We start from the raw sequence: 13,570 nt of genomic DNA on the forward strand, positions 1-13,570 counted from the left end.
TTTAACCTGGCTCTTCTCATACAGGAATCAATTTCCAGGCCTTTCCTCATTTAATAGGTTTTTGATGAATTTTTCCCTAAGCCCAATATGGCTGGAGGGGCAGAGTCATCAGTTGCTGCCAGCTTGACCAAAGGGTAACTATTCACTGGAAGGCTTGAAAGGTTAAAAAAAATAATAATAAAAAATAAAAAAAGGGTCTTCTCCCTCTTTTCTTCTTTCGGCTGGAAGCAAGGTTTGGCCCTTTAACTGGCGGGTTCACTGCAGGTTTACAGCTGTCCTGCACTGTGTGTGCATGTGTGCGCACGGGTCTGAGACAGAAACACAAACTAAGCTACTTCTGTTCAAGCTCCAGGTCCCATAAGCTCACACAGCAATGCACGACTAGTGCATTTTGGTGTCTGGTCCTCAGTTATTTCTCTGGCACTTCTCAAAGTAGGTCCTTGTTGCCTTGGGTGTGGGAAGAGGAGGGAGCGGTGGTGACAGAGTTAAGGGAAGAGGAGGCCAGCATGATCCAACAAACCTCGAAACTGCCGGTGACTGGAAGTCTCATTTTGACGGATGAAGCTGATGTGAGGAGTAGAAGCTCTGGGCCTCCCTCAGTGAAGACAGCTTAAAGGACATGGCCAGAGAAGAGGTCAGACAAAGGAGAAGCTGGGTACAGAGGCTGAGGAGGTGTGGCAGAAAGCTCCCGGGCCACCTGTGTGTACAACAGGGGCCCCACCAGAGGCAAGTGAGCCCCAGTCTGGAGATCTACACAGAGCAGACAAATGTCACAGTGTCTGCTCAGGTAGCACTCTGTTTTGAACAGCTATCCACCACAGCCCTCCATCCACAAGGCTAAATTCCGGCAAGTATCCATGTCTACATACAAAGCCCTTCTCATCAGCCCCTGCCCACCCCTCCCATTTGACAGGATCAAACCTGAAGGGCCTTGTGACCCAAGATAGGCCAATCAGAGTCTATCATCTCGGGACGTGCAAGTAGGAGCCTGGGAGACACAGTGGTGCAGGCTGGCCACCTAGCTCTTGGGCTAGCAGCCACATTCCAGCTTGTGTTTTGGAGAACAGAGAAAGCCGTACTGTAGAAAGGGAAAAATCAAGCAGATGGGCGGAGAAAGGTGGGTGAGAGTCTATGGTAAGAAGGAGAGAGGGAAACAGACACACACATACAAACAGACCCCTAAATATGAACTACACTGTGATTCTCAGAGACGCCAGCTCTGGCCCCTGGTCCTTGTGAGGCCTGCCTGCCCATCCTGCCCAGGGGCTCCATCACACACCTATGTTCTTAAAAAATAGTCCCTGTATTTGGGCTTCAGCTAGTGCAAGTGGGTTTTTCCTTTTGTAATGAAAAGATCACTAAGACACTCTTCTTTGTTCTTTACACCTCTATTCCCTTCTCCACCAGGAGGACTTGGGAGTTTGGTAAAGATTAAGATGATGCTAACCAACAACTAATAGCATGAATTCTGGTTACAAGAAACCCACATGCTGATAAATGGATTCTCTCTTATGAAAAGATGTCCAAATACTTATTTGCCGTATTATCCCTGCCTAAAATTTCTCCTTCCTCCTCAAGGATCCTTCCTTCAGCCCTGAGTTCCCTGGCACCGTATCTTGCAATTCAGAAGAGATGCTGTGCGGAGTTTATTCCACGGGTTGGCTATGATCTATGGGGCACTTGAAGGGTTAGCTCCGCTGGATGATCTTGTTGACACCAAGAGTAATTTCTTTCTTCTGAGGTGGTGGGAGTGGGAAGTCAACAGGAAGGTATTTCATTTACTTCACTGTTTACGAAACTACTTAGGTTCATTCTGCCTCAAAGATATTCTACACTCAAGAGCTCATTCTTAACATCTGTGGGAGTCAAACTGATGAACCCAGAAAGAGATCCCCAAAATATAACCCAAACAGAGCACTGCTTATATCATATAAGAGTGATCTGTTTATATGAGGCTTTTCTGATGCGAAACAATGTAAAAGATGATCTGCCTTTAAAAGCCACAATCATTAATTCAGCAATGAAAAAGTAATACATACAAAGCTAACCCCATAAATCCTTTGACTTGGTTTTTTATTGTCTTTTTAAAATTTGCTGATAAAGTCTCCCCCGTGAGGAACCTTGTTATTTCCGGAGAGGGTTTTCAGCTCTGTGCAGTCCCTGTACCCACTGCAGGTTGCCATGGTTCCGCCAGGCAACGGGAGACGGGCTGTGAGTCCGCGAGTAGCTGAATAGTTTATTAACCAACACAGGAACACTCCAGTGAGGGCTTGTCTTCACTAGCTGAGAGGGTGAACTGTTTTTAAATGAATTAAATGACAAGGAAAATTCAGAATAGAAGCTCAAACCAAACTCTGTTCTCCAGAATCCTGGGTGAAAGAGAAGGAAGGGGAGGGGGAGAGGAGATGTCGGGGCCAAGCAGGAGGTAGGTGGTGCTGAAAAATGCACCCCTGCCTCAACCAGAAATGTTTTTTGGTTTTTGTACATTTGACATTTTGGGCTTCCAAGTAAGTGTTCTTTTAAACAACCTTTCTGAGCTTCCAAACCACTGGTTCAGACATTACAAAAAGAAACAAAGATTAGTGGAAACGGCTGTTGTTAAAATGTAGGGAAGAAGTCTTCTGGACAGATGAATCAATATGAGAAAGTGAGACAAGGCCTGAAGTGTGAAGGATTTAGTCAAACTTTGCTGCCCAAATTTAAAAGGAAAGTAGAATTTTTCCTTTTTACATAGTACAGTGGCAGCAAAATTACTCTAAAATACTAGTTAGTTTTCAAGGTCTATCCTAAAGCTACACACTCAAGAAGTTTTTCTGATTCCCTCAGTAAGACAGATCTCTCCCGTACAGGAAAGGCAGCACACACGCTTTGGGGTGTGGGGAGTAACCCTCCAATGCATCCTGGCCGTACCCTGCCTGTACTCCATACCCTGCCGTATTCTGTACTCCAGGTACAGAGGCAGCTGTCTCTGTCCTTTCCATCCCTGCTGGCTTACTTCACAGTGTGTCTAAACCCTGGTATCTTTGTAGGATTGTAAGAATCTAAGATGGCAAAAGTATTTCTTATATGAAGAGATATAACAAGTTTAGGCAACAGCTTATGGAATAAGAGGATGCTACTGATACATGATCAAATTCTAACTCAATCTTTAAAATAAAATTTTAAAATGATAGTTTTTAGATACTTGTCATTGCAAAAGAACTAAGCCTAACCATCAAATCTTCTAGTGATCTAATGGAGGAAAACCATACGTTTTGGTCTTCACATACATATAATATTTTTATTACTCTATAAAATTTACCTATTGCTCTTTAGTAACCAGGCCCAAAGTGAGTTTGTAGCACCAAAAGTAAAATGTCTCAGGCACGATTTGATAAAATATTTATCTGAATCTCAGTGCAAGTTCTCTTGAATGTAATTTCCTCTTATCAAGTCATTTTTCCTATTGCATTTTATTTCTTGAAACTGTACTTACACACTGAGGTATAATTCAGTTTTTTTTAACCTTCATATATTTTTTTACACATGTAGCTCGCAGTCGTGCTTGATGGACCACATACCCACTCATCCAGTTCAGCCTCCACATGTACTGTTCGGCCTTCCACTTTGTTTTCCTTTTCGCTTAAAATAAAAGTGTGCTGCTATCTCCTCATCCCCGCTGACAGCTTCACAGCAAATCAGGCAACAGACGGAAATGCCGCATAAATACAGGATGCATGGGGCATTTGGTTTTGACTACACACATGTTTGTGAATCAATGAGAAACCAATGTAAAGACTTAAACTTTCTATAACCACCAAAGAACAGAAGTCCTTTTTTTGGCCTTCTCTTGTCTTAATATAAAAAAATGTACAACAGCCACTTCTATTTCTAGGAATGACAAAGTAAGACCCTATGAGATGATTGGGCTCCCCATGAAGAAAACAACCGTAAAACCTGGGCATAACACAAACAGCAACGATCAATCGGAAGGTAGTGAAAAGTGAACCTGGGCAGACAGAAGGTGGGGAGCGCCGGCTCCCTTGGAGAGGAAAGGAGGAGCTCCACAGGCTCTCTGGTGCTGGATCTTGGTTGTGGCGGCTGTTGCATTTCATCACGCTGTACTTTTAGAATGTGCACATTTATTTTACTGTATATAAATACAGATGTATATATTATTTTAGGTATTTATAACTACATCAATACCTAAATATTTAGAGGTATATATTATTAATTATATATTACATACCTAGATTTGTTTTAAGGCATCATTATAATATGTATATGTAAGACTATGGTTTTTAAATGGGCCCTTTGAATGGCTTAACATCAGAACCTGGCCCAAAAGTAGAAGTTCAGGCTGGGGAAACTGTTATATGTGGGTAAAGAAGTGGTTCTTTTTGGGGTGATCAGGGAGAAGGCAATGTGTTGCCTGCGATTACATTTTCTCCCTTCCTTTAACTTCTGCAGCCCCTCCCACTATCATTTTTGTTAACTTGTTTTGAACAGATCCTTTTTTTCCTCTTTTTTCTACCAAACAAGTCTTTGTAAGCAAAAAAGAAAATTAGTAACAGATGCAAGCTTATTTTTAATGGTCTAAGACCAAATTTTCTGGACTTAAACCAAACATTTTATGCCCTCAAAGTTTTGGGATTCCATTAAGATATAGCTGTCTGACCTCACTACAATTCATGAACCAAAAATAGTTTTAAAAACTAGCTGTAAGAAGCTACACCACAGAGTTACTCATTGTATCTGCTTACATTTCATTTTTATTAGAGAATGAAACATTTAATTTCATAGACATTTTGAGAAAACATTTTTTTAAGACTCTAAACTCTATTCTGTCCTCAACAGTTTTGTTTTTTCAGTACCTGAAGAGACACTAGATTGTCAAACAAGGCCATTTATTATCATTGTCGCTGGTTCAAAACAGATGTAGAAATCAGAAGGACAAATTGTGAATTCTAGTAGTTAGAACTCCCCTGCGAACACCTGGATACATCATTGTTAAATCAGAGTACTGGGCTAAATAATTTGCATCCAAAGACTTCCTGCACAAAATTATTTTCATTTACTTCCTGCACCAAATTCTTCTAGGGGTAAAAAAGTGAAATTTTCATTACCCCCCAGAGCCAACAGAGATGGCCTCTGGAGAAGGAAAAAAAATAAGAAAAAGGAGGTCCCCGTTGTCATTATGGTTTACCCATTAAACAACTAAGGGGCTTTGAGCAAACCATTTGATGCTTCTGGGTTGCAGTTTCTTCGTCAGTGAAAGATGGAGCCTCACTCAATGAGTCCTAAAACCAGGGGGAGGAGTCCAACGCTGCCACCTCTCACATTACCATGTCTCCACACCTCCCCTGATACGAGAAGTAGCTCCCCAACAGCAGCTCAGTGTGAGCACGGGATCCAGAGCCAGAATGACCTGGGTTCAAAATCTGCCTGCTCCGCTCACCAGTGTGTATGACCCTGGGCAAGTTATTCAGCCTCCCAGTGCCTCAGCATCCTCATCTATTAAATATTTGTATGAGAGACAATGTAGCTATAGAGGCTCACAGTTAGTGTTGGCAGCCATTCTGTCGTAAAAGGACCATGTCCGGACAGGCCTGAGGCAGGACCTGAAGGGGAGCAAACAGGGGAGCAAACCTGCAACCCCACCTGAGGATAAACTTTTAACTATCAGATCAACAGCCTCCGGAGCTGTCATTCACAGTGGCAATCAAATGGCTTCTTAATGAGCTCCACTCAGAGGGCACACGCATTGCTGGGGACCAGACCTGTGACCTTTAAGGTCCTCTCCGAGTCTGTTATTTAAGAACTGTAGTCAATTGCTATGGTATGATTTGTGGCACTGACGAGAGGGGCAGCCCTGAGACACCACCCAGGCAGTTAACGACCACGACTACCCGCAGGGCTAGTCCCACCTGGCCCTATCTTCCATCAGTAGCCAATTTTGGTTGCCAACCGGGTAACTGAGGTTTGTGACTACAATGTATGTGTCTGTTTATCTAAAATCAAAATAATCATGCTCACCCAATTAGGGCTTAAGTAAAAGACGGCCCGCAAGACTCTTCCAGGAAAGCAAATAACAACTGTGTCCTAATTTATAAATTAGGGCAATTTATAAAATTAGATGTCAAGAATACTTCTGAAGTTCTTTATTTTCCGTCCTCCTCATGCTGCGGTTCCTTCTTTTTCTTCCCTTCCATGACTGGACCAGAGGTCAGCAAACCACAGCCTGCAGTCCGCAGCCTGATTCTGCAAATCAAGCTTCGCTGGAGCTCAGGCGCTTCCAATTGTTTACGGATCATGCACGGCGGCTTTCAGCTACAGGGACAGAGCTGAGTGGCTGCAGCCAGACCTTGTTTACCATCTGGAGTTCCACAGAAAAATTCTGCTGTCCTGTAGCCCAGAGCACGGCTAGCTCACAGGAGGTAGCCAACAACTATTTGAATAAATGATAATGCCCATCAGGTCACTCGACGTCCAACAAATGTTTATTAAATGCCTACAAGTGCCTGGTGCTGTGCCCAGTTCCGGAAACGCAATGACGTGGGACTACAAGGCGAGGGTGACGGACAGGGCCTCTGCCCTCATGGTGCGTGCAGTTCAGTCAGGGAAGACGGACCGTGAACAGCCACTCACTTATTTACAGGGTGATGAGTGTCTGAAAGTACGGGGTGTTGGGGGATTATACAAAAGGAAGACCTGGCCCTATCTCAAGACTTCCCTGAGCAACTGCCATTTCATTTAAGCTGAGACCTGAATTGAACGGGGATTTCCTGGCTCTGATCTGTCAGGAAAAGTGAGGGATCCCTGATGCCACATGAAATGCCTATAAACATTGGTATGGTTTTCAGTCTGTACTTACTCCGCCTGTCCAACTAGCTATGTGGTGCAAGGAATGGGGACTGTGATAAAGTTTAAGACACTTGACTTTTCCATCGCCAAACAGGAACGTCAAGCAAATAAGTAAGTCAGAAGGCATGTTCACTTGCTAGAGACCTGACATCCACACAGGACCAGGAGACAGTTCTTGGATCACCTGTGGTTCTTCAAGCACAGAAAAGCAGCCTTACTGAGTCATGCTAATTTTCACCCCTGGGCAGAAGATCTGATGGAACATAAACACATGCCCTGAAGCTCGGGTGCACGTCTGGCTGTCGTGTAGGCCTGATGTTTCTCAGTGCCACCTGTCAGGATTGAGCAAGTGGCTTAAGCATGCACATGCTCTGCCTCCCAAATTCACAAGGCTGGGTGAGCCACACCAGCATTCTGTGGGAACACGGACCGTTCCCCAACCCTGGACACCGGCAGCTCCTTCCAGAGAAGGTGAGGGCTAACACAGGTGGAGGAAGGATGTAAGGGGGTAGGAAGACGTGTTGCAGAATAAATGTATTTTATAAAGTTTTCTTCACACTTCCTACCATCGATTCCTCCTCAGAGCTCTGGCTGAGTTAGGAGATTGAATCCTCTGCTTCCTGAGGAAATGGAGGTGCAGGGAGGTCACCTACCTTTAGGTCACTGAGCACATTAGTGAAAGCGCAGGAATTAGAAGACACAGGGACTGACCCAAAATTGTTTGCTTGAGGCTGTGCCTACAAAACTTTTCATTTTTTAGAGCTGCACGGTCCTACTAAGTATAGTGGTCATATTTAAGGAAAATCAGTTAAAAATTTAGGACAAGAAAATTTTGTTTATGTAAATGATGCCACCTCGACAGGCTTCATGGACAATTCCTTCCCCTTTGCCCAGGCAGGTCTGTGGTGCCTGGCATGGTCTACGGCTTGGTCAGGGCAAGCATCTGGCCGGCTGCTACAGAAACCCTTACCTACCACGGCCAGCTGCCACCTCCAACGTGTCTCCACCAGAGTAAAAGAAAAGGAATCAAGGGAGTCAGAAATCAACTATATTTAACTAGTTTTCATGAAAACACCACTGTTCCTAACATTGAAAGATTCCCCTTACCTGGATATCCTCCATTAAAAAAAAAAAAAAAAAAAAGGAAGGCAGGAAGAAGGCAGGCAAAAAAGAATTCAAGCATTATTAATTTGCTTTTAGTCTGATGGCAGTTTTCAAAAAAAATAGTTTTGCCTAATGCCTGGAAATAAGTGAGAATAACCAGGACCGTCTCTCAACATGACTAGGAAATACTGAGCGAAAAAGAACATTTTATACTGTTGCTGCACGAGGAGAATTTCAAGCCTATTGCTACAAGGACTTTCTACGTTTATCCATCGCCTTAGTAGTTACTGAGTGCTAGTTATTGAGTACTTAAAGATTTAAGGTGTTTTCGTGAGGGATGGTGATGGACGATGGTAAAGAATGCCCGCAGGTCTCCCATCTAGTGGGGGAGATCAATGCAACTAAATGGTGCCCCTGCAGAAGGCACAGAGTAGGAGCTTTGCGCTGAGTCAGGAGGAGCTGCAAGCACCCAGGGGAGGTAAACCTGTGTGCTCACGTGCGACAACACCTAACCTGCCCTTCTTAACGAAGCCTGCAGGGCCCCACGGCGTGATGTAATGAAATGCAACGAGAATTCAAAATAACCTCCTTATGCCCCGTGAGGGTCAACGGAATTAATGCTCACATCATTGTAATTTCTGCTTTGTGGTTCACATGAGCCCTTATGGAAATACAAAAGCCAGGGGGATTTTCTTTTAGAAAATTATTTTAGTCTCTTACATTCTATACAAGACAAAAAATCAAAGTACTTAAAATAAGATTCAAGGGTAAGATGATGATTACAAGACACACTGAAATGGTAAATTACTATTATATTTAAAACAATGTATAAATTGGTGTGGTCCCACACATTTTTTAAAACTTTTAAACCCATGGAAATTATGAGCAAAATCAAAAGTATATACAAGTTCTGACTCATTTATACCCATTACTCATTAATTTAAATGAATAACTGAATGCTCAAAAAATGTTTTCTTAGAGAGAGATACCATTTAGTAGTCAGGATCTAAATCACATAGAAGTAGGTTTAACCAAGTATGCTGAACCCAGGTGGCCTGAAGAACCCCAAAGGGGTGGCGGTAAGTTCTTTGGCGTCCTGGAGTACAGCTTGGCTGTATGCTGGCACAACACACACATGCCAGAGCCAATCAGCTCCCACTCAACCCAAGACTGTAATAAGATCATCTCTTCCCATCTAGCTTCCCCACGTCTAATATTTTATTTTTGGCTTTCTGGCCTCATGATGATGGAAATTCTGTGTACTTACCAGTTTTCAGAAAGAAACGATTACAAAGTTTCACTTACTGAGAAGATGACAGACATTCCTGGACAGTTGCCGAACTCTATTGTGTGTGTGACAAATAAATGATTAGCAAAACCAGAAATCTCAGTAAGTTGAAGAAGTTAAAGGACAAAGAAGCCCTAGTTGCACACAGCCAGACCACAGAGGATGTCCTGTTTTTCAGGAGCAATTTGACTGCAAAAATATTTAAAAAAACAATAAAGTACAACCAGAAAACAAACACACAAAGCTCTGAATTCCTCCAATGAGAACACTGTGACACCAGGACATGATAGAGAAAACAATTCACCACAGTCAGCAAAGTCTAAGCACTTAATTCAGTGAGCTTTTCCACATGATTGAGAGGAGCCCAACGATCACCCTGTTTAATATTCATCTTACCCCGCAAGCTAAGTGGTACGGGCCCCGGCAGTCCGCCAGGGCCTTCCTCAAGCTCCAACGTAAGAGCAGAGTTCAGTCTCGAAAGGAAAACTACCCTGGATAGCAAGGAAATTTATAAGTGAGGCCAGGAAGGACCTTCCCCGTCCATTAACTAAGAGAGCGTTACTGAAGTCCTACCAACAGGCACACTGCCGGCGTGCCTTGGGTGTTCTTGAACCTGGTCTCCTATGAGTACCTAGCAAAAAAGCCAAAGGTTTTATTCTCTACTTTCACCTTCCCTCTAACTTTCCCACTGGCCAAGGGGGTTGCCAGAGGCTCTCCAGGTCAGCCACAGCTCCTCAGTATGCATCATCCAGAGAAATCTCCACTCTCTGCTTGGCAGTCTTGCCCTTCTCTTAGCTAAATGCTAGAATCTCCAAGACTCACTTAAAAAGGATGGCTCCTCTTGAGTGTGCAATGTTTATAATTATGATTTCTAGGCATTTGAAAAGTGTTCTTATAATAGAGTTTCAAAAGAATACAGAGATAACAGAACACATTAATATAACTATGAAGAGAGGTAGTAACACACGCCTGCCATTCTGGACCCACACGCTACAGTGACAGGCTGGCAGAGAGCACGGCCCACCGCCAGCCTGCGAGGCACGTGGGCGCCTATTGTTATCGCACCTGCTCGCTTACCTACAGGCCAAAGTATGAGATGACTCGACATGTTCAAACTTTAACTCATTATCTAACCCCAACCTGTGCCTTCTGCTTTTTATTGGAAGACTGACCATCTACCTAGTTATTCTTGTCACACTCCTTTCTCTCTCTTCTACTGCCATCATTCAATTGGTCACTTGCTTATCTTCCCCTACTCTCAACAGAGGGTAACACCCTTTCTGTCTTAGTTCGGGACCTCTATCTTTCTTACCCAGGTACTAAAGTATCTGTTAACTAGTCTGCTTGCCTCCAGGTTAATTCCTAATGAATTTCTCTTCTACTGTTTCTCCCTAACTACCTTATAAAATACAAGCCTTGCAAACAATGAAATAATAAGAATATTTGAAGAAAACAGAGGTGAATATTTTTATAATTTTGGAATGGGAAAAGCATTTCTAAGCATGACATAAAACCCAGAAGGCATAAATATAATTACTAAAAGAATGTTCTGTAAAATAAAGGACACCATGATCAAAGGTTAAGAAAAAAACAACTGGGGGAAATATCTGCAACATATATGGCATGGGGCATGCTAACTCACTAAGAAGAAAACCTACCTGTAAATTTGAAATAACACCTTGAGCACACCAGGAGAGGAAAAGCTAATGCAAATAATTATAAAGCATGGTGATGGCACAAAGCGACCAAGTACTGGAAAATTGGTTAGGCATCACTGTCCGCAAGCCTGCTTCAAATGCCCTGCCTAGATTCAATTACATCACATGTCAACACTGAGATACCTGTAAGCAGTTGAAAAATGCCTCTGGACTCTCTCGTTTATGCCTTTGGGACACAATGGAGCATGTCTGTGCAGAACAAACACTGACTATAAAGCCGGAAGGGCATCTTTGCCTGCATTATTAATGTTTTAGCTTTGAGCCAGAAGGTTAAAATCTTCAGGAACATTTCTGAACTCATACAACACAAACCCTATCATTCCATCAGCACAGCCTGGGCTAGGAGGCTAGAGCAAATGCCCCTCAGATGAAACTAAGTGGCCTGAACTGAGCAGGAGAATAACGTCCCCTGACAAAAAGGCAGTGCATCAGCAGGGTGACATTGCTAGCAAAACCGCCACAAAGACACTGACTCTGCCTGGGCATCTGATCACCCGAAAGGAATGTATATGTATATGCAGATGGTACATGTGACTCATTTTTCAAAGGAAAGCGGAGAGGAGATGGTCAATCTCCTGCACCCTTAGGAAGAGAGAAATTCTGTGAGGAAAGTAAATAATTCAAGATGCTCAGGTAGCTTTTTATGTGAATCTGGAGCTCAGGCCAATTCACCTCCTGCAAGACTACAAAGGATTGATGCAAAAGCCCTAGACAGTGTGAGTGTCCATTTGCAAAAACAGACTTTTAAAAATGAAGCTGAGACTAAAAACTGGAGTGCAATCATGAGTAAATCTGGGGGGAACAAAGGCGCTTAACCCAGCCAAACAGTACTGGGAATTGGAAAATTCAACCAATTAATTCCCAGCCTTGAAAATGCAGGGCTGTACTGGAGGACCCCAGCATCAGAATGCCACCATTATACAATGGATGGCCAGTGTCTGAATAAGTGACTTTTGTTGTTTGAACTGTCTCTAATTTTTAAGCACTTAATTCGCAATGCTCTTGAGAATTATGACAGAGAAATGAATTCAACTCTAAACAGCTTTAAAAAAAGAAAGTTGTATTTTTTACATTTCTGATTTGTACAATGAATTTGCAGGAATTCTAACCCTGGCCAATGGTTTCTCAGAGCCCATTTGATTCTATCATTTGCTTTTGGTGAAATTAATACACTATTCTCCCAATAAATCTGGAGGCACAGGAAGCCACAGTTCATTTTATTCCGGGCAGAAGTGGGCTCATTGGTCTTTGGAAACAAGCATCACATGTGGAGATTACATGATGTGATCCTTTAGGTGGCCCAGGTCAGAAGGTCAGAATAAACATTACTGAAATCATATGGAACAACCTTGGCTTTGTCTGGCAGACCTAGGAGGCCCAACAGCTTACATGCTTAATTAGAAAACAAAAAGCACACAGCATAAAACCTCCTTAAAATGAACATGATTCTTTTCCCAGGCCGCGTTTTTTATAAATACCAACTTCAGGAGGGATAAGCGTGGAGACTCACTCTGGGAAGCATAAAGGCCCTCCACAGCTCTGTCTTCATGCCCGTCATACTCCCTGCTGGACAGCTGCCGGTTGGCAGTCTCCAGGCGATCTGTGCACAAAGAGAAAACAATTAGGAAGAAATGCATGAGGATCTAAGTCATTGTCCACTGAGAAATGACATGAGCCAAGAGCTGGTATGAAGAGATGCTCAGACAGCCCTGGCTGGTGTCGCTTAGTGGACTGAGCGCCAGCCTGCGAACCAGAGGGTCGCCAGTTTGATTCCCAGCCAGGGCACATGCCTGGGTTACGGGCAGGTCCCCAGTGGGGGACATGTGAGGGGCAACCACACATTGATGTTTCTCTCCCTCTCTTTCTCCTTCCCTTTCCCGCTCTATAAATAAACAAACAAACAAACAAACAAAATCTTAAAAAAGAGAGAGAGAGATGCTCAGACAGGAGCCTCAAACTGAACAACTTTTAGGGAGAAACAATACATCCCAAACTCAGAAAAAGTCTTCGGATGCCATGCTGTGCTTTTATACAATGGAATGCCAAGGCGTGCACCAGCAGAAGGCAGCCAAGAACAGATTCTGAGAAAAAACCACTTTGCTGCCAGATGAGCAAACCTCTGACTTGAAGTCCTTGCAAAGGGGTTGACTTTCCTTGGCCTCAAACCCAGCCCTAGCCTAACCTTGACCACGAGTCCTCTGTTTTAGCCCACGACTGCTACCTCTATCTTGACACCAAAAAATAAAAAATAAAAACAACAATTAAGTAGATATAAAAAAAGATCGAAATGACCTAACAAAGATTCTACAGTTAGTTTTGCTTGAACCAATTGGTAAATAAATCTTTATTTATTCAATTAAATATTTCAGCTTAAGTTTTCATTGAACGTATATGATATGCAAGATAAAAAGGTTTGTAGTAATAGAAAAGGTAGGGTCTAGCTACTAGAGACTACCAATACACTGAGTACGCTGGCATACGAGGCAGCTGAAAAACAGCGTGGCTGACTGAAAGTGAAGTTAAATTTCATGGATTAAACCATTCTGCCTGTGGAGGTTGCTAAGACCCTGCAGCAGGTGGCTCCCAGCCTTCAGGGAGTATATATGGGTGAGTGTGC

At 43.1% G+C, this 13,570-nt stretch overlaps 1 protein-coding gene across 3 annotated transcripts in view; it reads right to left on the reverse strand.

The window, feature by feature from the left end:
- Nucleotides 1–13,570, reverse strand: part of AMOTL1 (angiomotin like 1) — a 147,470-nt gene that overhangs the window by 27,544 nt on the left and 106,356 nt on the right. For all 3 annotated transcript variants that reach the window (XM_053923911.2, XM_024574650.4, XM_024574651.4), the window contains one exon: nt 12,464–12,553. In XM_053923911.2, the coding sequence (XP_053779886.1) occupies nt 12,464–12,553 (90 nt within the window). The remainder of the gene's footprint in view (nt 1–12,463; nt 12,554–13,570) is intronic.

This window comes from Desmodus rotundus, chromosome 5 (genome assembly GCF_022682495.2).
Source record: "Desmodus rotundus isolate HL8 chromosome 5, HLdesRot8A.1, whole genome shotgun sequence".
Lineage (NCBI taxonomy): Eukaryota > Metazoa > Chordata > Mammalia > Chiroptera > Phyllostomidae > Desmodus > Desmodus rotundus.